Source organism: Dendropsophus ebraccatus, chromosome 3, assembly GCF_027789765.1.
Source record: "Dendropsophus ebraccatus isolate aDenEbr1 chromosome 3, aDenEbr1.pat, whole genome shotgun sequence".
In the NCBI taxonomy this organism is placed as follows: Eukaryota; Metazoa; Chordata; class Amphibia; order Anura; family Hylidae; genus Dendropsophus; species Dendropsophus ebraccatus.
The window spans coordinates 50249017-50273720 of NC_091456.1; the positions used below are offsets into that span (position 1 = coordinate 50249017).

The following is a 24704-nucleotide window of genomic DNA, read 5'->3' on the forward strand; positions in this document are numbered from 1 at the left end:
TGTGTATATAGAAGGCATGTGTTTTGCAAAGCACATAAACATCGGACGTATGGTCCTCCCAATGTAGACATACCCACAACTACATATCACAGCATACACGACATAAAGGTTATGACAAATTATAAAATCTTTCACTATCCAATTAGTGCCCCACTGGACCGTACTGTTCTCACGTCATATAAATAGTCATAGCAATGGCCACAGTTATACTTCCCTTGCAATTCTCTATTAGGTAGCCATGACACTTTGCTCTGACTAGAGCTTAAAGCTTCATCTCTTATACAGTAATTTACATCTCCTAAAAGAAATGAGGGGTCTTTCCAAACCAACTTGTCTTAAAGGGTCTATTACACAAAGTGATTATCGGCTGTATTTAGCTGATTATAGGACATTACGGCCGATAATCGTTTTTTGTGTAATAGAACGCAATGATGAGCCGACATGCACGATGGCGATGGATAACGGTCTTTTAATGTTGTTCAACATGTTTTAAGACAAACAAGGAGTATAGTAACGATCTGCTGCAAACGCTCTGTGCAACAGAATCTAAAGATCGTGCGGAGAGACCCCCCACAGCTCCCTCCCCCCCCCCGCACTTAACCTGCTAGCTGTGTAATAGCTCTGGCAGCGAGCGGAGAACGAGGAGCAAGTGAGCCTTCACCTGACAGGTAGTTGCTCGCTTGCTCCTAAAGATTGCCCCGTGTAATAGGGGCTTTACTCTTATATATCAGTGAAGTGCCATCTAGTTGACTAGCTCTAATCCTGGATTTAGCTACCACTTTTTTCGGGTAGCCACCATTAAGTAATCTTTTACTCAATGCATCTGCCTGTCGTTCAAAAAGAAAAAACACTATTAAAATTGTTACTGCGCCGTCGCCATACAAAGTATCCATATGCTGGCGATGACAACTTCTATAATTCAGAAACATTTTTGAAGCTGTAACCTTACGATAGCTACTAACCAGTAGCTGGACCTCTAAAAAGTCCAATCTGTTGTGAGATGGTGAAACAACCAGAGATGTAACTGTATATAATAATATGTATGACATATGGTTTATCTGACATTATGTATTTGGCCACATGATGTCGCTGTTTTGCAGCACACAGCCTGTGTTGTTAAGGCTGTGCTGTTGCTAAGGGAGACACACCTGGCAGTTGGAAGATGTGACCTGAGGGAAGAAGTAGCAGCAGATGAGGGAAGTCTGAGCAGCCATTTTGATGAGACAGCTGGCTATAGCAGACTGAGAAACCTGATGCCGTACACATGAAGTATCCTTCTTCCAGGACCCCATAACTGCTGTGGAAAGTAGCTATACTGGTCTGTGACTGGGACCCGTCGAGAGATTTGCTGAGACAGCATAGGAGCTTTGTAACATCCAGTTGTGGAGAGAGATGACCGCCATCTTTGTTGCAGGACTTTGGCAAGAGGGACCCTCTCGTTCAGTAACTGCGGTTGGCCATCTATCTAAAAGAGACCCGGGTCAGTAGCGTGCACGCCAAACTTTCCAGGGGCCTGTAGATAGTTTAGTCAGGGATATTGTCTGTGACAGGCCTCATTATATTGTGTATAAGAGACATCCCGGCATACTCGGCCATTTGTATTTTTATATTCTTATTTGTGGCTTACAAACAGTGTAAATAGTTTATAAGATTGTAAGTTGCTGTGCTACACCGCAAATGCCCATTATACGCACCCCCACATAGTTGTTTGTGATTATTTAGGGGATTAATAGGTATATGGCGGGCGGCCTATCCGAACCACTAGTAGGTAAATTTAGCATGTTTGTATTTATACAGCATATTTCCGGGGGCATGCTGTGTACCACAGGGGTCTCGGCTTAGGCTTGTTGTATATAATTTTGGGATATTTGAGATATTACCTTTAGTATCTTTGCATGTTTCAGTAAAGAACGGTTTTATTTAACCTGGTGTTGGAGTCGATTTCCTCATTCGTAAGTTCGCTGTATCCTGGGGAGCCCACCCTGGTACACGGCTTACACTGTCACCTCTAAAAGTAGCAGTAAAAGACATATTCAAGGAGTTATTATTAATATATATGTCATGAACCTACCAAACTCTTCCTGTGACCTAGACCAAATGATTACCACATCATCAATGTACTGCCCAAAAAAAAGACGCTCAAACCAGTAGGCCAGAATGAACATTCAGATTTAAGTAGTTATAAGTAATGTAATTTCACTTCAATAACAATATAATAATATCGCAAAGATATCGTGTAGTTTGTTCTGTACTATGAGATGTTTTAAGATTCATGAATGTCTGTAATTTGATAAATGTGTATACATTACATGACAAAGGGATGACGTGAGGACAAAGAGGAAGGATGACACAGGAGCGTGCTAGGACCCCCAGAAATCAGCTGTAATTTGTGGGAGTACCCTAGATCTGATAGTGTCATCACAACATTACAATCATTAGGGTTGGGTGTGTAATTCACAGACATGTTGGACCCTTTTTTTTGTCGTCACTGAAAACAGTCAGCCTCTCGAGGGTGCAGGCACAGGATTTTGTTTAATGCTTTTAATTGTTTCCTTGCATCCAGCAAAGCCTTCCAGGCCTATATTGTCCACAGCTTCAAGTCGGTTCATGATATGGGCAAATACTGAATACTGAATTTCGAGTTTTCCCTTATTTATTTATTTCCCACCAAGAGCCTGAAGTATTTCAAATGCAATTCCCATGGGAGATGAGATTCCAGACTATCTCTTTATTTGCCTTGCGGGGTAATGATGGGACATTTATTTATTACATCTCTTTGACTTTAAGATTTCCACTGACTAAACATGGCCTCCTAGCAACAGCACATCTGTACCATCTTCTTCATACCAGTGTATTTACTTATATAAACACAAGGCAAAGTGAGCAGACAGAAATCCCCTGGTAAATAACATCCATCAAACGCTTTACGACTTCCCAGTTCTTTGACTCCTTAAGGCTGTCTTCTATGCTAACAAATGATCTCACATGTAGCTCACGACACCTATTTTGACTTGCTTGTATCTATGTACTGAATCACCTTTGGCACAAAGAGCAGGAGATGAAAAGCTTTTTTTTATTATTATTATTGAGTGAAATAGGAATGTGTTTAAAATGACAGAAAGATCTATGGAACAAGAATGTTGGTCCCTTTATTGACAATGATCTGCTTTACTTTACTGGCTGCCACCTGTGACTCAATAATAGCTGCTCCGTCCTTTTTAGTCTGTAAATGTGCCTCCTGAGGCTAAAATGCTATTTTTTTTAGGACTTTTGAGGGACGTAATAAATTCTGTGCAAAGCTGTGACTTTAAATACTCTGACCATGTCTTCATAATTCTTGGCCACACCCATTAAAAAATACAATAGATCCTTCTGGAAGGCACGGCAATATGTACAACAGGAGCTCTAAATATGGCCCTGCTGGAAGGACAGACCCGTGTAGATTGGGGCTCATTTTTGGAGCCTTTTACACATCTAGATGATTGTGCTGTTACGGCCACAAAAAAATCCCTGGATAGGGATAACCCCTTTAAGTTCACCTTGATCTTGGGATGATACGGTGCCATCAGAGGTGCTTGTTAGGACCCCGTTACATGGATCGATAATCAGCCAAATCAGGCCAATTATCGCTCCATGACAATGATCATCGGCTGATCGTTTTTTTTAGGCCTAGACCTAAAATCATTGAGCCTATAACATGTAGCGATGCGCGCCCAATGGCTAATGATTGACTAAACTGTTCATATATTACTTGTCCACGCTCTTGGTTTTCTCCTGCACTCCGCACGTTGCAGCTTCTCTGAATTGACAGGCCGCTCAGCCAATCACTGGGAGCATGGAGAGGTAATGTATGAACAGTTTGGGGCAAGAGCTGCTGCAGTGCTTGCTAAATCACAATCAAGCCATGTCATAGGCTCAGTAAAAAAAAGCCTTGTTTACATTATTGATTGGGCCGTCATCATCCCATCTAATAGTACCCTTAGTGTCTCCCCCCCTATTAGAAACCCATGAATGCTGGGCCAAGCTGAGCATGCCAGTGTATGGGGGAATTGGGAGAGATAGCTGCCCACTGTTTGAGCGTTCAGCCAATAGTTATGATATGCTAACAGCCAATTCTAAAACACAATCTATAACTTTTATCAATGTGGGAGCAATAGATCTCATTTTGTATATATAGAGATTAATCCCAGCAACAAATTTTTATTTGTATATGTACAAATCAGAAAAATGTCATCATTGATTTATTTAGACATATAGCAAAAATCAAAGTGTGTGTGTGTGTGTGTGTGTGTGTGTGTAAATCAGCCCATTCTAAAGAGGTAATGTACAGTAACATCAATCATTATTCCCTTCTCACCGTCCTGACATTATAATAAGAGGATTGTTAGCGTAGTGTCACAAATAGTAGGTTCTAATAATGCTATAGCAGTTGTTGATGCAGTTGCATTTAAATCAGTATTGTGGTCCTCATATTGCAACCAAAACCAGGAGTCGATTAAAAACACAGAAAGGATCTGTTCACACAATGTTGAAATTGAGTGGATGGCCGCCATTTAATGGCAAATATTTGCTGTTATCTTAAAACAACGGCTGTTGTATTGAAATAACGGCCATTATTTACTGTTATATGGCGGCCATCCACTCAATTTCAACATTGTGTGAACAGAGCCTTTCTGTGTTTTCAATCCACTCCTGGTTTTGGTTGCAATATAAGGACCACAATACTGACTGAAATATACGTAGTGTGAACATAGCCTTAAAATGGAATTTATAAAGGTTTATACTTAATAGGGCCTACCATCCATTTTTTGGTGTCTAAGGGTCCTATTACATGGGATGTTCGAATTTAAACGATAATTGTTCCATATAATTGCAGGCAAAGATTGAAAAATCGTTTATGTGTCGTTGATCCTTTATTTAGATCTGACCCTAAAATCACCGTTAATCTTTCGCTAATCGTTCGCTGTAATTCCACATTCGTTTCCTGTAATTCTGCATTCATTCACTAATCATTCACTGTAATTCCAAATCCTTCCTTCTTTTGCTGGGATCAAATGCAGTTATAGTAACAAACATCGGAAACAAAGATAAAAGCTTGAGGGCACTCACCATATTTTCTTGCAATCTTTATTTCATGTAGAAAACTTTAAAATTCCAGCAGGCACAAAGTTTTGGGGCCGGGACGCCAAACACTCATCAGCACAAGCTATATAATACAATAGTTTGTGCTGATGACTGTTTGGCGTTACGGCCTGATACCATTGCAATCTTTATTGTTAATCGCTAATTGTTAAAAATTATTTGGTCTGATAGTACCCTAAGGCCCATTACTAGTTGTATTATATAATGCTTGGGTAACTTAAAGTGGATGTAAGATTAGCTGTCATCATTATACAATTGCTTTAAGGTGTATGAATACGGCCTGGCTGTCACAAGGTCCGGCAGCTTTGATTTTGATAAGGAGGATTTTTGGTCTGGCGGTTACCTGACTTCTGATAACAATAATCACTTGTGTTCCCCACTAGGAACCTTCTAGTTTCAATTATTGTGGGTAGCAGAAATTATGTCGGTTACTCTTGGCTGTCTATGTTATTTATACACAGCTCTATAGGACTCCTTCACAGGCCATGTAAAAATCTTTGACTTGCTCCTAAACAATGAAAACTCTGTCAGCATTGTGAAATGCACCGTACACGTCCGTTCTCTGCCACGTTTTGAAAGCATGCGATAAATCTGAATTGCAAAAAACCACACTTTATACCTGTTTACAAGGCATCTAAACGCTATCACTCAGATCTTGCTACCTTTAAGTAAAAGATGGTAGTTTAGATTTTTCGGAAAGCATTACCCATTGATATAAAGTCTGCATGTCGGAATCCATTCTGCTATGGATTTTAGATGAACACTTGAAAATGAAATATCAATACTGCGCCATATAATGTACTAGCTAATGGCTGCTCTCAATATTCCCTTTTTGTATTCTAAAGGGAATGAATAAAAAAAAATAAGTATATTTTGTCTTCAATACGGCTGAAAAATGTTGTTCAAAATAATCTTGAAAGGAAAAATATCTTGAAGAGGGTTTAATAACTTTTTCTTTACCTTAGATAAAATATCCGAGCAGCACAAGAAAACCTGATACCCCACATGCACTAGGTGTGGTGTCTTTTAGACTTAAAGGAGAAGTCCGGCGATTTCTAAAAGCCGGCAGCCTGCAGGAGGAGGGGGGAAATTGATTATAAGAAGGAACTTTCCTCTCCCCGTGCTTGCGATGAGCTGTGGGAGCAGGCCCGGGAGTAGAGATGATCGAACCTTGAGATTTTGCAGGTTCGATCGAACTCGAACATTCTCGAACCTGCAGCATTTGATTCCCGATGGCTTACGGCTCTGTGGGGAAGGAGGAGACGGCCCGAGTACTGCTTGGAATTCCGGGATAGAGCCTAGGTAATAGCCTGTATCCCTGGAATTCCAGTCAGTACTCAGGCAGTCTCCTCCTTCCCCTGCAAAATCCCGAGGTTCGATCATCTCTACCCAGGACCCCCACCAGAAGTAATTCTTCCCCAAATTGTGATGCTGTCACGACTCAGGGTGAAATGCCGCTCAGCCAACCAGTAACTGGAGCGGCGTCCCGTCCCCCTCCCTGACTGGATATGCAGCCAGTTCATCAGCAGGATCGTGATGTGGACACCCCGGAGATCCTAGAGCCTGGCACGGGGTCGCTCTCCATGGGGACAGGGAGAGATAAGTTGTTACTTGTAATCACTTTCCCCAATTCCCCCTAGAAATGGCTGGACTTCTCCTTTAAATTGAGGCTTCTGGGCCCCTCTTCCTACTGCACCTTACTTCCTTTATACCACAAATGCTTACTTCAAGTGGTAGTTCAGCAAAAAAAAATACTTTTCTTTCAAATATAACTGGTGTCAGAAAGTGCTAGAGATTTGTAATTTACTTCATTATACTTTATTAAAAAATCTTGTCTTCCAGTATTAATCAGCTGCTGTATGTCCTGCTTGAAGTGGTGTATTCTTTCCAGTCTGGAGAGCAGGAGATGTTTTCTATGAGGATTTGCTACTTCTCTCTACAGTTCCTGTCACAAACAGAGGTGTCATCAGAGAGCATTGTGTCAGAATGGAAAGAATACACCACTTCCTGCAGGACATCCAGCAGCTAATAAGTATTGGAAGACTTAAGATTTTTTAATAAAAGTAAATAGAAAATCTCTGGCAACAGTTGATTTGAAAGAAAAAAAAATGCTGACCTACCCCTTTAAGTGACAAGGGAGCCCTTTCATGTCACTGTATCTACACGCCCTCCTTACAGAGGTATGCCCATCTGGGGTAATCATGTCCTATCAAGAGTACAGGATGCTCAGGACAGGGCACAACTAAAGGCTGTATTCCACAGGGCAACTGGAGGAGCAAACGAGCGCTGTCAGCATTTGTATGCTCCTCGGACCCCGCTTGCTGCTGCCTCTATTACACGTGGGTGAGTCCCGGGGGGGGGGGGGCAGGGTTAGCTGAGGGGGGGCTGCCCATAGCATATGACAGCGGTCTGCTGCTGCCGCTCATATTCCATAGCAGATCATTGCTATATGCGACTGCAACGATCAGCCAACATCGTTCATGACGGCTGATCGTTGCCTTCTATTACACTGGACGATTTTGGGCCGTAACGGCTAATATCGGCCGATAATCGTGCCATGTAATAGGGCCTTAAGCAGGGCCGTATTAACAGCTGCTGTTGCCCTAGGCACTAAACCTGAAAACACCCCATCTTGAGGAGCAAGGGGGAGCCGGGTTTCGGCCACATGCTTTTTTTCACATGTAGAAACATTGTCTGAATCAAATTTTTCATGGTTTTTAACTGCTCAAAACATTATTTTCCACATTGAATCAATGAAGGAATTCTCACCACAGCATTGGTAGATTGGTAGGTAATAGCTCCAGGCATCACAGCCATATCAGACCTGAACAATACCGCCATACCAGACCTGACCATACCTCCCCCCCTACCCCCTCAAAAAGACACCAGATTGACTGGGGGAGACTAAAGAAAATAAAATAAAAAATAAAAAAAAAGGTTGTTTCCTTCCCCCTTCTCCCTGGTGCTGCCCCCCTGCAAGGTGCGGCCCTAGGCACTGGACCTTGGGTGCCTAGTGGTAAATACGGCCCTGGCCTTAAGAGACCAAGGGAGTTCAGGAGGAAGAGGGGGAGGCTCACTAAATAGTCAAACTACGTAGCCTCCCCAGGGCATCTCTGATGATGTAGCGGTTCATACATGGACAATCCGTATACAGCATTACAGCATATATTGGCGGTTAGATCTTTGAAGCATCTTCCCATCTTGGAGCAGGCAATGTACTGTATACCACTGTGGCATTTGTTGTAAACTTCTAGTTGGGGGTATACATCAAGAGTGCTTCCATGGTGTGGTCTTCCCCAATAAAGTCACAATGTGCCAAAGATTGACTTCTATAACTTATATGGAACATACCAGGCGGCTTGTTTGAGCTGATGTGCAATCTTGAGAAAAGGATTCCAAAATGGGACTCCAAATTAGTTTGGTAATTTGCAGTTTGCATATTCAAACATAGGAGTCTATGGGGGCAAAACCCCTTTATCTTTTAGCTGCAATCCTGTCACTGTTAAGTCAAGGAGTAAAAAATATAATAAGAATAAAATAAATAAAATAATAAAATAATTTTATTCTCTAGTATAACATGTCAAATAGGTTTCCCCAAGCACATAAAATACTGCAAGCTGGAAAACTTCCTCTCTGCCCCCCCCCCCCAAAAAAAAAAATGCGCGGCATTTGATAATGGTTGACTGGTTGAATGGTTGGATGTAGCTCTAGGGAGTTTTTAAAAACATAGATACGCCCTATGGCTATGTGCCCACTTCAGGAAAATATCAGGGAGGGCTGCTGTCTTGAAAAAGGTCATGATCATTATTAGTGACTGTCTATTCAACAAAACGGTTGCCTTATGCCAATATTATTACGAAGTGTGAACATAGCCATAGGCCATGTCCATGTTTCCAGGGAGGCTTAGGGCTGCATCCAACTTCTGCAGCCACTCATAATCAATTGCCGTATGGTCGGGTTAGGGCGAACCCAAACGCACTCAAGATTTGTTCATCACTAGTCAGCATTATATAAGTAACAGAAAATGAGAAAATGAAACTAAATATTCTCTTATAGTACAGACTTTTCAGTGAGGACAGGGGTAATCTATGTACACAGTTTACACAAGTCAACCCCTGTGTGGCCTGCTCCACCTTTTGCTAATGATATGTAGGGAGGAGCATTCAATGGAGACTACATGCTGGTTTTCTTTATCTTGACCAGGGACCAGAGAGATTTATGGAAAGATCTTCTGCAGTGCTGGTGCCTCTTTGCTATGGAGAAAGTCACATTCTTATTCTTCTTCTTACTCTTATTATTAATCCGGATTCAAGATTTCTTTATTTCAAGGCCTAATATGAACATGGATTAGATCTCTTGTTGTACATACTGGACGCGGAGACAAATTACAGAAAAACTTTTATTTCTGGCTATCTGTAGTCACTGGGGATCAGCACTGTGAGAGACAGGAGGAATTTCACACCAAGATTTGCTGTCCTGGAAAAATGTTCTGGAGAGACCATGTGAGGTAAGAATTTATTGTGAACTTTGGGTAGGTAAAGGTAATGTCTACAGTCTATGTTAGCCTTATGACACTAGTAAATAAATACATTGACAACATTGAAAGGATATATAAAGGTTTTTTAAGGTACGCTTCACCTTGGAGATCAATCCCGCCTGTGCACTCATTGTAAAAATACAGTGCATTATTAGACTCAAAATACAGCCGCATTTTATACCTATTTTGCTTTTATTTTTCTCTGTATGAACATAGCCTTAGTCTCAAAAAGAGGTGTATTTTTAAACAATAATCCCCAAGGTGAATCCTGTACTGTGTGTGAACATAGTCTTAGGATGGATTCACATTTGCATCTGGATCTGGTCGTGAACTGATCCATCCATATAACTAAACAGATTAGGCTGGGTTCACACTACATTTTTGCAATCCGTTGTTTTTTTTTTATCCGTTTTTGCAGAAAAACAAATACATTTGTGTGCTTCTGTTTTGATCCGTTTTTCCATTGACTTCTATTATAAAAAAAAAGGGATCAAAGCGCATCGGTTTTTTTTAACATACACAAAAACGTAGCTGACTTTACTTTTGTGTACATTAAAAAAGAATCCATTTTGATCATTTTTTTTTTAAATAATGTAAGTCAATGGAAAGATGCATCTGTTTTTTCATCCGTTTTTTCCATGATATGTTACAAGATGGACACCCTCACCAATATTTTCCTGACGTGGGAACATAGCCGTAAGCTAATTTTCTTCCTTTGAAATTGCTTCATGTGTGTGCAAGAACAGTTTGTAAACCCTTTCGGACGTGGATTTGTGTAATCTGTGTATTATATTGTGAAATGACATTATTATTATTATTAATAATAATAATAATAATAATAATAATAATAATATTATTATCTAACTGTACATGGAAATTATATTTTTATTGTGTTCATGCATACAGTGTCAATACAGGGCTTGTCATCTTCACCCTGTCCTCTCTGGGGCTCACAATCTAATCTAATTTATCAGTAGGATTTTGAAGTAACCAGAATATACTCACACAAGCACATGAAGAGCATACACAGTCCATGCCGATGTTGCCTCAGACCCAGATCCCTGCTCGTTCTCAGCATTGTAGCTGTTAAGTACATAAAAAGTCTCCACCGTCTACTTTGCCGCTTCCACGTATAATTCCTGCATAGCAGATGACACAGCCTCTCTGGGCACTATCTTAATTTCGTGAAGTATATTTTATCTATTAGAACACTGTGAGGCGATGTAACATTTTGAGCGGCTCCGAAATGTTTTTTTAAACACTGTGGGAATCTACAGATTTGGATGTCAATTGCTACATTGAAAATGTCAATTTCCAATTAGGAGAGCTCTCAGTGCGGCACACAGATAGAGGCCGGAGCCGAGCCTAGAAAGCAGCCAGGAAGAAGCAGGGAATGATTTGGTATTGATGTTTGCTGAGACAAAATTACTCTGTTAAGCGGGTGGATAAAAACAATTAACTTTTCTGCCAAATCAACTGTGGTGTGCTCTCATGCTAATACTAATTGTTTCAGAGTTTTCCGAGAACACTGTGTTAAGAGCCACGCTTTCTGATGGAGTTTTGCAATGACCTGTAAATATAGCCCAGGGCTTTTAAGATTTTCATTTTCACACATGACTGCGCTAGCAAGAAGCTGCAGCGCCACTTTCCTTCCTTTTCATTATATACCTCTCCTCTTCAGGTGTCTGACTTGCTTTTTGCAGATTTCCTATTTCAGATTCCTTTGTCAATCTGATGAAATGTTTGGCTGCCAGTACTCCAACAGGTTGGCATTATAGGGACTGATATTTGGGCTATCTACTTATCAATGATTACCATAGTCCCAGAGCGGCTACTGTATTTTATAACTAAGGCATTTGCCTTAGGGAGAAGGGGATGGAACTAAGGTTCAGGTTCCATACATCTTATATAATGAATCTTAGCTTACAGTCAGTTCAGTTGCATAAATGATTCTGGGTTATTTTAGCTCTTCATTTGGAGGACCATTAGATTTATAGAAAAAGAAAAGCATGCAGTCAAATAAACTACATATTGCTTCATGGTTTAGGATTAGAGATGAGCGAACCGGTTCGGGTTCGAGTCCATCCGAACCCGAACGATCGTCATTTGATTAGCTGGGGCTACTGAACTTGGATAAAGCTGTAAGGTTGTCTGGAAAACATGGATACAGCCAATGACTATATCCATGTTTCCACCTAGCCTTAGGGCTTTATCCAAGTTCAGCAGCCACCGCTAATCAAATGCCGAACGTTCGGGTTCGGATCGAATCGAGCATGTTCGAGGTTCGCTCATCTCTATTTAGGATCTGTTCACTAGTGATGAGTGAACATGTTTGTAAATGTTCGTATAAAAAATTTGTTCGATGATCGGAATGGTTGTAACGATAATTTTCTAGCATATTCGAACTTGCGAACGTACGCAACTCTGTAATTTACACTTAGCGCCTGATAATCTGTACGCTGTAGACCAAAACGCACTCAATCTGTATGCAACTGTGTAGGCAAATGAATGCAAATGAAATGCTTACACATGTGCGTAGACCGAAACGTACACTTCTACTATACGCATGTGCCTAGACCAAAACGTACGCTTCTACTGTATGTTCGTTATATGTTCGGTGAACACGAACCAAGCACGATCATTTTTTTATGTTTGTGCTCGTGGTCGGAACCGAACATCGGGATGTTCGCTCATCACTACTGTTCACATCATGTTTGAGCCTTACGCTTCAAGTATACATCCATCTAACAGAAGGCTTCAATGTATGCTACTGTATAAGCATACTGTAACATATGCTATCCATAGGCTCCCATGTTAAAGAAAGATATACTGTATGGTAACTTTTACTACACTACTATACATTGCTCACTTCAAACTATAGCATGGATTGCAACAATAATGTGCTAAATATGTTCCTCATAATTGTTGCGCAGTCCAGGTAATCCTGGTGGTCCCTGGTGGTTTCTCCCGACTCTAACCAGCCTGGATTAATAGATCGCTTCCTGTTTGGGAATTCCACCGTTTTTGCTCAGTGTGAACTGGGCCTAAGAACGCAAGCAAGTGCCGATCAGCAAGGTCTTCAACTTTGTTAATATAGAGCAGGGGTAGGGAACCATCGGCCCTCCAGCTGTTGCAAAACTATAATTCCCATCATGCCTGGGGAGCCGAAGCTAAAGCACCTTCACTGACACATCCTGTTTTCTCTTTCTTCTTAGGCTCATTGTAATAACATTTACACTCTTGGCTTTCCATTTAAAAAAAGGTAAGACTCATTCTTTCTTCTTTTTGTTATAATCTTTTCATTGGTTGTGGTGGCAATGAGCATAGATTAGATATAACTTTTTCAACATGATTTTGCAATAATAAGTTGTATTCTTATTGGGAATATGCTGCATGGCCCGTCTAGGCCTGGCCTAGCTGTAATCAGAGTTTTTTCAGGTCCAACTGTGCCTAAGCAAATGTCTATCCAATGCATGTGTATGGGTCAATCAGAATACAGCAGCAGGGCCCAGCTTTCCTAACTAAACCATATGCACACATGTAATAAACACCTATAAGACCCATCCGATATACAAATGATAAAAAATATCAAATGAATTGGTACAAAAGAACTTTATTGAGAAATATCGCAACAACAAATAAGGACAAGAAAGAAAAATTAAATATAAAAACAAACAAAGACCTGGGAGGTGGGAGACCAAGCATGAGGGGAGGTATATGTTTACAAAATAAAGTGCAAGTGCATATATGCAGTACTCATAAGTTTTCAGTATGCAGCCTGGTTATAAGCATATTATAAAGTGCAAGTGCTCAAACATGACCCAAAAACACAAGCTGCATAGCTAAATCTAGCAAGGTATAGGCAGGTGCACATAAACAACATTACCCAGGGATATGATTCCCAGCCCCTTGGAGGAGTGTGAGGTGGGAGTCCTGAGGGGCTGGGAATCATATCCCTGGGTAATGTTGTTTATGTGCACCTGCCTATACCTTGCTAGATTTAGCTATGCAGCTTGTGGTTTTGGTCATGTTTGAGCACTTGCACTTTATAATATGCTTATAACCAGGCTGCATACTGAAAACTTATGAGTACTGCATATATGCACTTGCACTTTATTTTGTAAACATATACCTCCCCTCATGCTTGGTCTCCCACCTCCCAGGTCTTTGTTTGTTTTTATATTTAATTTTTCTTTCTTGTCCTTATTTGTTGTTGCGATATTTCTCAATAAAGTTCTTTTGTACCAATTCATTTGATATTTTTTATCATTTGTATATCGGATGGGTCTTATAGGTGTTTAGTTCTGTTTCTATTGCCATTCGGTTATCTTTTTTCCCCCCCTTATCCCTGTTGTCTTTTGGGGTATAGGACGTTTATCATAAGAATCCAGAATTTATAGGTTTTCCATATGCACACATGGTGGGTCCCTCATAAGTAGTTGTCCTGGTAGTATACCGCCATTTAAATGTACCTTATGTACCTTTTACACAAGGTAATCATCAGCCAAACTTGTGTTTTTTGGACGACTAACGACTGCCCATTATAAAACGCCCAGCAATCGTCCTACAACTGAGCAAACCTTAGTTCGTCAGTTGATGTCATATTTTATGCCGCATAAATATCTCTCGATGGAAGCTCATTTACCCATGTGTACAGGTGATGTGTTGTTGATAATAGTGAAAATTGAATAATTAGTGCAGCTGTTTAATTCTACAATTGTCCCTGGTAACAGTCCTTTCAATGAGTGCTGATCAAGTTGTGAATAGTCGATCATTGTTCATATTGGTCAATTTTCTGTTCATCTAAAAGTACCCATAGAGATAGTAGTAAAGATCAGGATGAATCATCCTATCTAGTCTTTGACAGTCTATAAACCAGGAATGGGACCTTCAGCCCTCCAGCTGTTGCAAAATGACAATTTCCATCATGCCTGGACAGCCAAAGCTAAAGAATTGTAGTTCTGTAACAGCTGGAAAACCACAGGTTCCCGTCCCTGCTCTTTACAGTATACAATGAGGAATGGCTGCAGTCTCTGACTTAAAGTGCATAACATCACTTTAAGGATCGCTCCATAATATTCCATGGTTGACATCTAACAGTGTAACAGGCAGACTTAATGTATTTACTTGAATGTGGCAGAACTGTGGGTAAACTGCTAAATCTTCAGTACCATGCCTAGTATGCAGTGAAGAGGACGCAACACTCTCCTGAATGTTGCAGCCCATTCCATTTCTAATTGGTTGGAATGTCTGGAGTTGGACCTTTAAAACTGCTTAAGGGTATGTGCACACTTAGCAATTATTGCAGAATTTTAAGCGGAATCTGCATGCATTTTGACACGGAATGTGTTTGAAATTCAGCCCATTAAAAATGACTAGTCTAGGCTCCCATTGTTTGGGCATTAGTGGGCGCTAGAGGAATCCTATAAAAGTCAATGGGGCTTAAATTCTGCTTAAATTCCGCTTGCATTCCCCTTAAATTCTGCCAATTCTGCTCATATTCTACCAGATTAGAATAGGCGAGGAATTTCAAGCAGAAAACTTTCTGCTTCAATTCCACGCCTATTCCTCAGTGTGCACATACCCTTACAAAGCGGCATAGACAATCTTTATAGTATTACGCATCTCCACATGCCACCCCATGATTCTTCTGTACTGCATCGTATTACTTAGAAATTCTCTCCTAGACGTAAGACCTATGTGATATGACATCCAACAGAATGTGCCGGTTGCTTTTCTCACTGATCATAGCTGGGTAGTTAAACATGTGCATTACTCCTGTATCTGTCTCCATGAGTTATGTTTAATCTATGTGAAGTCTATGTGAGTGCTGCTTCTGTTACTACAATATTACTGAAAGTATTCTTGGGTAAGTCAAGCCAAGTCCATCAGAAGCATACACCACCAATATTATTCTCCTTGGATTTTTAATTTTGGACAACAAAAAAATAATGGCTTTTTTTTTTTTTTTAGCAAGCACAAGTGGAATCCTTAACAGAATCAGCTTACATACAACATCAAAGCCTTACCGTATAAATGATAGCATTGCTATGGATACATTAATAAAAATCAATGAGAGCACTGGAGTCAGAAAGCCACAAAATAATGCAGCACTTCTACCGTTCACTGGCCTTACCGACAGTGAGTATCCCATTAATATCGTCCTGTTCAATAAGTCTCATTGATCCCAAACAAATATTGGGATTGTGGTTTCATTCTAACAGTTTAGGTGCCCACAATTACAATTATAATCCTTCCAGAAAATGATGTGATTTCTTCTCGGTAATTTAATGTAATAGTAATATTACAGACAGGTAATATTCTTCTTTTTATCTGTTGATAGTTGTAATTTTGGTGATTATGTTTTATTTTATACATATTGCTTATCATTTAAGCAGCACTAACATAGTCTGCAGCTTTGTACTAATAATGGGCTGCTTACAATCTCCAGGCAAAAATCACTTAAGCAACATATAGTAGGAAGCCAATTGATCTTAGCATGGTTTCAGAACAGGCCTAGGTAAATATGGGGAGAAAATGCTAATGTAATATTCCCCTGTCATTATATAAAAAATAAAACATGTCAAAAGTTTTGACAATTTGTGGTCTGAGTGTTCAGCCGCCCTGGATATCTGCATATAGAGCTAGATATAGAAGAAGTATGGAACTGTTCACTTTACCCGACAGCCCCGTACTTATAATAGAGTTGTCTCATCCAGCTAGATGGGGATCATAGGAGACGGTGAGTGATGAGCACAGCCGGGCACTTCTCCCCACTATATCTAAAAATCATTGGGGTGGGGGGGGGGGGGTCTGATTACTCAGACCCAGACTGATCAAAGCTTTAAAGATGTCTATGCAACATGTTAATTTGTTTTGTTATAAAGACAAGTACCCTTTAAACCCTATTGAGATATTGCTGAATAATCCTGCTTCCAGACCAAGTCTGTTCTGTTGCAGAATTATTATCAGATTTTACTCTTTGAAATGTAAATATGCATGTTATTGTGACAGTTTCAAAAAGTTTACTCCAAAATTAAAAAGCAACAATATAGTGGATAAGTAGCAGATTGGTGGGGTCCGGATGCTGGAGGACCCAGTAATCACAAGAAGTAAATGGAGCAGTAGGGCACAAGCTGAACTGCAGCTCTCCATGTCACAGATCCCCCTCAGATAAGCTAGTGATCCTCTAACCATGGGGGACATCATTCATATCTCAGAATAACCCTGTAAAGTTATTCATAGACAAACCTGTAAGCTAAACTATGTTTTCCACGCTGATGCCAATCTATTCATGTATAAATCTTAGAGCAATGTGCCTGATGGTACATTCGCTTTAAGCTTTTGTATGAAGAAGAAAAGAGGACGAACTGATAGAGGGATAAGTTGTTGTTTTTTTCATCTGAGAATTGATGACCAGCAGGGTTGGCCAGTCCCCATTATAGAAATCTAATATCTCTGGTTTGTTTTACATGGTTTCCTTTTTTGAGTCATAGACTCTTTGTAGATTTCAGTAGTCGTTTTATCGCAATAAAATAAATATACAATATAGTCTTTGAGAAAATAAGATATTGTAGTCTTTAATGGGTTCCAGTTAAAAACAAGTACGATATGGCAAGTCACTCAGTATCCTAATCACTGATAGGAGGCACATTGATCTGTCTGTGATTCAGTTCTCGATGAAATCGTCTTCTCTTTATAGCTTGTATAGCTCCACATGTCCACTCACAAAGCGGTGTCATAAATAAGTAGACAAGACCATGTAATACCTCTAGGCTGGAATCCTTGAGTGTCCACAGGAGAAGTACTAATCTCTAGTAGTTGTCCTTTAATCCTTGGATAAACAAAACGGTCTTAGCTGAACAAACACTTCTAACAGGCAGCTAATTTTATAGCTTTACAAGACAATAAAAGTAAACCCTTTAAGGATTCTTTGTTGGCAAGAGACAGCATAAGATTTATCTATGGGCAGAGATGCTAAGTGTGTCTGTCAACTTTCCTTTTTTTTTAGACCGTAAACTTAGCAAAAACTGCTGCATGAATGGAGGGACGTGCGTCCTAGGAACTTTCTGTGCCTGTCAAAAGCCTTTCACTGGAAGATACTGTGAATATGATGAAAGGAAAAAGTAAGTCTCCGGGATTTTGAGGTTTGACATAACTGCCATAAATAACCAAATTGGCAGTGATGGGGCAATTGGCATCTGCCTCATAGGGGGTTTGCCTTCCTCTGGATCAACACAGTAGGGTTTCTGTAGATTGAACTTGATATATTCTTGTCTTCTTTCAACCTCATTAACTATGTAACTGTGTTACCAATAAAAATCAGTTCTTCAGTTGACCTCTGTTGTTCGGAATTGTGATCTTCAATCATATCTACCTCTGGAAAAAATGGGTGGCAACTACATAGGCCGCCATTAGCGTTTCAACTCAACTTTCTTAGACTACTCAACTGGGACTCCAATTAACAAATTAACATATCAGTATGTTTTGTTTTTTGGAATGTGGGAGGAAACCACAAAAGAAACCCATCAAAACTCAATGCAGATGTTGCCCTTGATCAGACTGAAACCCTGTACCCCAGTATCATAAGGCAATACATTGAACAAATATCACCATACATATTACCATTGTACTGCCTAACCATGAGCACACAAACACCACATAGGAGGTAATTTATCATTGTAACAATGAGAATATATTTTGTTTCCCATAGCAACCAATTAGAGCTCAGTGATGAGCTCTGGTAAAATGAAAGCTGAGCTTTGATAGGTTGCTATGGGCTTTGTCATTGTAAGACTGCTCGATAAATCTCCCCCAGAGTTACTAAAGAGCATACTGTTACTGAACAAAACCCAGTATACCAAGGCCAGGTTTACCACTATACAAGGATAAAAATATACAATTATAACACTGTACAAAGGAAAATAATACTGCTGCATACTGACCACATCTTACCACTGCCCAATGACTAAAAATTACCACCAGTACTACTAATGAATAAAAACTACTATACCCAGACAAACATTATCCCCATACTCTAACCACATTATGGAGGTAGTTGTGGTGCAGTTACATCCAGTGACTCACATGTGATGTCTTCTCTGGTCCTGGTCATTATCTTTTCAGTTTTTTCTCTGTCATAAAGATTTCTTTTAGCCATCAGTATGTGCAGAATCTGTCAGACCAACATGTTAGGCTCCACACTTTTCTGACACCATCCTCACATTTGCCCCATCCATAGCATCCTAAGTGGTAGTAATGTCCCATAGTAGGCAATGCCTCCAGTAGTTGCTGCTAACAGGTGTCCCTCAGTAAGTAGAGAGTTGTTCCTAACATGTTTGCCTTACTAGGTGAAGAATTGTCCCTCCAGTAGGTAGAGTTGCCCCCAATGTAAGTAGAGCAGCCTATGTTAAGTAGAGCGCATGCCCTAGTAAGTATAGATTTCCCCCAGTGGGTACAGTTGTCTCTAGTAGGTATTGATTTAATGCCGGTAGGTATAGTTGTCCCCAGTAGGCAGAGATGCCCCTAGTAAGTATAGATTTGACACCCCCACTTAGATGTAGTTGCCCCTAGTGCATATAGATTTGCCCCCCCCCCCCCCCCAATATAAATTGTTGCCTCCAGTGGAAATTGATTTGTGCCCAGTAAATATAGTTACTTCCCAGAAGAAAAAGCTGCCCCTAGCAGATATATGTTTACCCCCAATAGGTTTAGTTGCCCCCCTGTAGGTACGGCTGCCCCTTGCTGGCATCAGAGAACACATGTTTCTATATGATCCACAGGAATCACCAATTCATTTATTCATGTCCCCAAACGTTGCACTGTTATCTTTATAAGTGCAGTTTATACATATTTTGTCTATTAAGGATTAGATGTCTGAAATGCATCAGTGATGTGGAAGATTGTTTTTAATCGAAACATCAGAAAGGTTTGGGATTTTACGTTCTGTGGCCCGTTTTCCTTTGCCACACACAAGTTTTCAATCGCTGTGGATTCTAGGAATGCCATACATGCTCTGCACTAATAACAGGGGGGGGGGGGGGAGGATAACAGGAATATTTGTGACTTGTGTGACTTTTCACCGATCTACACCCCGCTCACTATTGGATAGGAAGGTTACATAGCACTGAGTTAGGGGTAACCTGTCCTCCCCATTCTCAAGATTTATTAGAATTTATACCTGTACCCAGACAAAAATCATAGCTAAAATGTATGCCAGCTCGAGCCTGAGGGGAAAAGGTGTGGGAGGGGGGTGCATTTTATCTATATGTGTCCATTAAAATCAATATATATAACAGAATAGTTATTTTTTATGGTCAAATGTGACAGTTATCAAAGTGATTAGATTTTACCTTGAGTATGGTTTTGCCCAATGATTTATATTATCAGGCAGGGCAGTGAACTGAATATTTGCCGTGGATAAAAGAAAAGCCTAGCACTAATCTATACAAAGGAAAAAGTGGAAGAACGAAACTTGTGTGGCCTGTGAATAGGGGCCTATGGATATGTTTGATGTACTGTATGTGCCAGGAGCTTTTCCAGCACATACACTCCAAACGCAGTGTGAATAGTAATAGCAGTAAAGCGTTGACAAGCATGATAGTTGATTTATCTCCCACATCATCCACTCATGATCTATGGCACCACCTTTCTGAAACATAGCAAATTAGTACTAAGACTCCTCAGAGACACTGCTCACTCTGCACAACCTCGCTGTAACAGATCGGTACTTCCAGCTCTCTATAGTGAGTTACTTCCAAGGATGTGATATTCCTCAGCAGGATGAAAACACTTCCTAAATCTGAAGACAAAAGTCTAAAAAAGGCTTTAACATCATTGTCACAAGATTTTTTTTTATTTTTTTTTATTTTAGGAATTGTGCCAACCAAATCAAACATGGAGACTGGGTGCTGCGCGGCTGCAGGCTGTGCCGATGCACGTATGGCGTACTGAACTGCTTAAGAGAAGCATTGCAAGAGAATTGTGGTGAGCTAATGTTCCTTTATTAGAAAAAAAAAAAAACAACAACATAGTTATGGCAGTGTACATGTATTTTTGATCAATACTGGATATCCTGAATCTGAAATTTTAGTGTGACTGCAGTTAACCTTGATATCTCAAGGGTACCGAGTAATGAGAAATTGGAAATATAGGTCAAACTGCTCACATGAGTGCCCGTCTATCACTTGAAGAGAGTACTTTGGTCTCCAATGGATTTTTTTTTTTCTATTTATTCTATTTTTTTGCATACTTTGACTAACAAAAAATCAATTACAACCTGTCACCTGACATGAAATAGCAAATCTGGAAAATATTTTCCTAAAAAATCTTTATTGTGTCATTTGCTTCTTAGTCTTCATGGATATGTATAAATAAGTTGACAACTGGGCATTATTATTTGCCCCTTACACAGTGTGACAAATCAGTGCTGACAATGTTAGACTGTAATGGGACATGCTCCATTGACAGGGGGAAATGGTAACACCCATTTGTCAATTTATTTGTATGTCTCCTGGAGGTAAAATGTTACAACCAAAAAAAGGTGGAAGAGAGAACTACACAGTCAGGCCAATATAGACTGGTAATGATATCAAATTGTATTTCAGTTTCAAGAAAGCTACATTAGAAGGATAATTTACCCATACAGAACCCATACAGAAAGCAAGAGGTTAAGGATAGTGCTGGGTATACATAAACAGATACATGCATATACATCTATTACAATATGTAATAATATAATAAAACATAAGGCTCAAGATGGAGCTCATACAAGGTCGAGACAGAATACCCAAAGAGGATAATCAATCAATGTAGTTATTGGACATAGAGGTTGGGTGTAAAGTTTTCCATTGTTCAAACTCTTTGCTCTTTGAAGGTGGGTTCACACTGAAAGAAGTTCCTGGGGATTCTGTCGCTTCTGTCGCTGCGAATTCCGCCTTCATCAGTCAATTCTTTTGTGGACGGCAGAATCCGCCAGATCATAGGATGGAGTCTGTGGGACGGCCGAAATGTGTGTGGGAGCGAGTGACTGAGTCCATAGGAACTTCTTTGCGTGGATTCCTAAGTGTGAACCCACCCGAAGAGAGATAAGTCAGCACCAGTTCTGTCTGGCTTTGCTGAAAGAGGATTACTGGTGATCATAGTTTTCTTGCCATTTTCTTGCTCAGTGCTACAAACATCGTCCTGAACCACTGAGAAGACGGGACGGTATATTTAAGTCCCATCATCTTTTAAGGTCCTGGACTCCTGAATGGAGTTAGGAATGTAGATAAATCTGTGTTTTTCCCCATAGCACCAACCTATTGCAGATTAGATTCAAAAGCACAAGAAGCAAAGACCAGGGGGGAGATTTATCAAAGTGTGTAAAATATAGACTGGTGTAAACTGCCCATAGCAGCCAATCACAGCTCAGCTTTCAGCTCTGGTAAAATAAAAGAGGAGCTGTGATTGGTTGCTGTAGGCAGTTTAAATCAGTCTATATTTTATACCCTTTGATGAATCTGGGCCCAGTTTAAAAACAAGGCAGACTTTACACTGTTTTTGATATCCTACCTTTAGGACTCACTCCTGGTTTTGGGGGGAAAAAATGTATCAAGAGATGAAGAAAGATTCTGAGCAAAACACAAAAACACGTTTTTTTTCCCCCCGGACTAGCAGTGCAACTACCTTACCTATTACTATATATATGTTTAAGCAAAAGAAGGTTAACTGTTTTCTCCGGAAGAAAGCAAACACCCATTGTGAGTGTAATCTCCATTATTAGTTACTAATCTCTGTTTTATCTTATCCTAGTGTCAAAAGAAGAGATTTGCTAGGCATCTGTGTCAGTCACTAAAGCTATTAACATTATTGCCCAGTCTTCACCCTGGATCCTGCTATTTAAAATTAGCATTTGGCCAACTTGCCGGTTAGGGGGCAGTGGTAGCCAGATAACTCTAGTACTACTTTCCTAAAGTTTGCTTTGGCTAAAAAACACTGACCAACATGACTTTAGTCAATACAGATGTCATTGCGACAGAGCCCTAGATATTTTTCAGTGTTTTTTTAGTTTTTATTGTTATGGGGGTAGTGACCAATTAATAAGTCCTAATTCTTCATCTCTCTTTATCTCTTTACAGACCCTACGAATGATGATGCCAGGCTAGAATCATGTGGAACAATGTTACATTCATTCACGTTCATTATGTTCCTTATATTAATTAGAAGTTACTTTGGACTTTGATAGTGATATGAAAGCCATGTGACTCATAGGAACACATATACATAGTTGTATATACATCATATTGAGCTTTGAAGACATTCCACCGTTTTCATTAGGTTTTTCCCAGATAACTGAACAAATGCAAATACGTTCATTATTCTAGTAAATGATCTATCCAACGCATAAGAATTCTGATATAATGGTCTTCTTGTCTGAAGACCCCCATACACTCAGCCAAATATGCCATTAAGTAGGATGGCTGACCATCTTTTTTATATATTGGTCTTCCAATATTCATGATGTCAGTCGAAGGATAAGAAATGTCAGGCATCAAGTGCCTGATCCTTTTATTCTCTGGGAGACAAGCCACCAGCAGAAGTGTCTGGCAGCGGCTTATCCCCATTTCTCCAAACATTAACACTTAGCTGATTTGTGTATATGGAGAAGATAATAGAGCAGTTGGCCTAAAGCTATCATATGGCTGTATTGCTGCACTGTGATATGATACAATTCCTCAGCAAATAAAAAGGAAGGGTACAGTGAATAAGATAGAGGATAAAACATGAGAAGTTAAAGGGGTTATTCAGCGCTACAAAAACATGGCCACTTTTCCCCCTACTGTTGTCTCCAGTTCAAGTGCAGTTTGCAATTAAGCTCCATTGAATTCAATGGAACTGAGTTTCAAAACCCCACCCAAACTGGAGACAACAGTAGGGGGAAAGTGGCCATGTTTTTGTAGCGCTGGATAACCCCTTTAAGGCTATGTTCACACTACGTAAGAGACCGGACGTTCCGTGACCCCGGCCGGGTCACGGAATGGCCAGTCTCTGGACGGATCATGTCGGCCAGTACTTAAGTACCAGCCGGATGATCTTTCCGGCCGCAGAGCCGCTCGCTTCACTGTGTGAACTGACAGGTCTTTCTGCTGCCGGAATTCACTGAATTCCGGCCGCAGAAAACTGACATGTCAGTTATTTGCGTCCCCGTATGGGATCCTGGACAGAGCGTGTACGATGTGTATACGCTCCGGCCGGGATCCCATAAAGAAACAGGCATTGTTCCACCGCGCCAAAAGTACGTCCGTTGTTGCCATCGGCAACAACGGCCGTACTTTTACGTAGTGTGAACATAGCCTAAAGGTAAATGGAAGAGGACAATGGATCTATTTATATGTAGCTTAGACCATGTTATCCAAATTTTATATTGTAGCTTTTATACCCAGAAATATATTATTTATTCTTCCTATGGAAGAGCCATGTTTTAACTGAATATTTATTTATTAATGATACATAATGCGTACACTTCTGCACAATGTGTATTGCACTAATACATATTTATATTCTATTACCTGTATTTATGTTTTGTGTGTTCTCTGTAAGGGTAAATTCACACGGGCGTCTCGCACAAGAAATCCGCAGCTAAACCGCAGCTAAACCGCAGCTAATCCGCAATACACATATTATTCTTATTATTATTAATATGTGTATTGCGGATTAGTTGCGGATTAGCTGCGGTTTAGCTGCGGATTTCTTATGCGAGACGCCCGTGTGAATATACCCTAATACTAAATAGAACATCTGCTCTCCCCTAAAGTGTTCATTGCTTTTCCTTTTTATATACGTCATGGTTGTTCTTTATACAAACCAGGGCTTTGTGCTTTCAATTAGGTTGTTATCTTTGACAGAATGAGGGGGTGTGATGTTATTCCTCCGAAAACAACTGTATTTTTCACAACTGAACCAAACAAGTTAGCTGAGGAAAAACAGACAACAAGGTTCCCTGACCTTTGTGTGACCTGAATGGTTTCAGCTCCAAGTCTTCAAG

At 40.2% G+C, this 24704-nt stretch overlaps 2 protein-coding genes across 2 annotated transcripts in view; both read left to right on the forward strand.

Moving 5' to 3' along the window:
- The window catches only part of LOC138785607 (myosin-6-like), a 452023-nt gene that overhangs the window by 373526 nt on the left and 53793 nt on the right, over window positions 1–24704 (forward strand). The gene's annotated exons all lie outside the window — the stretch shown is intronic.
- Window positions 1276–23464, forward strand: LOC138787093 (cryptic protein-like). Its single transcript, XM_069964228.1, has 7 exons — window positions 1276–1480; window positions 9346–9649; window positions 12895–12941; window positions 15653–15820; window positions 17691–17805; window positions 20553–20665; window positions 22798–23464. The coding sequence occupies exons 2-7, from the start codon at window positions 9627–9629 to the stop codon at window positions 22899–22901; spliced, it is 570 nt and encodes a 189-aa protein (XP_069820329.1). The 5' UTR covers window positions 1276–1480; window positions 9346–9626; the 3' UTR covers window positions 22902–23464.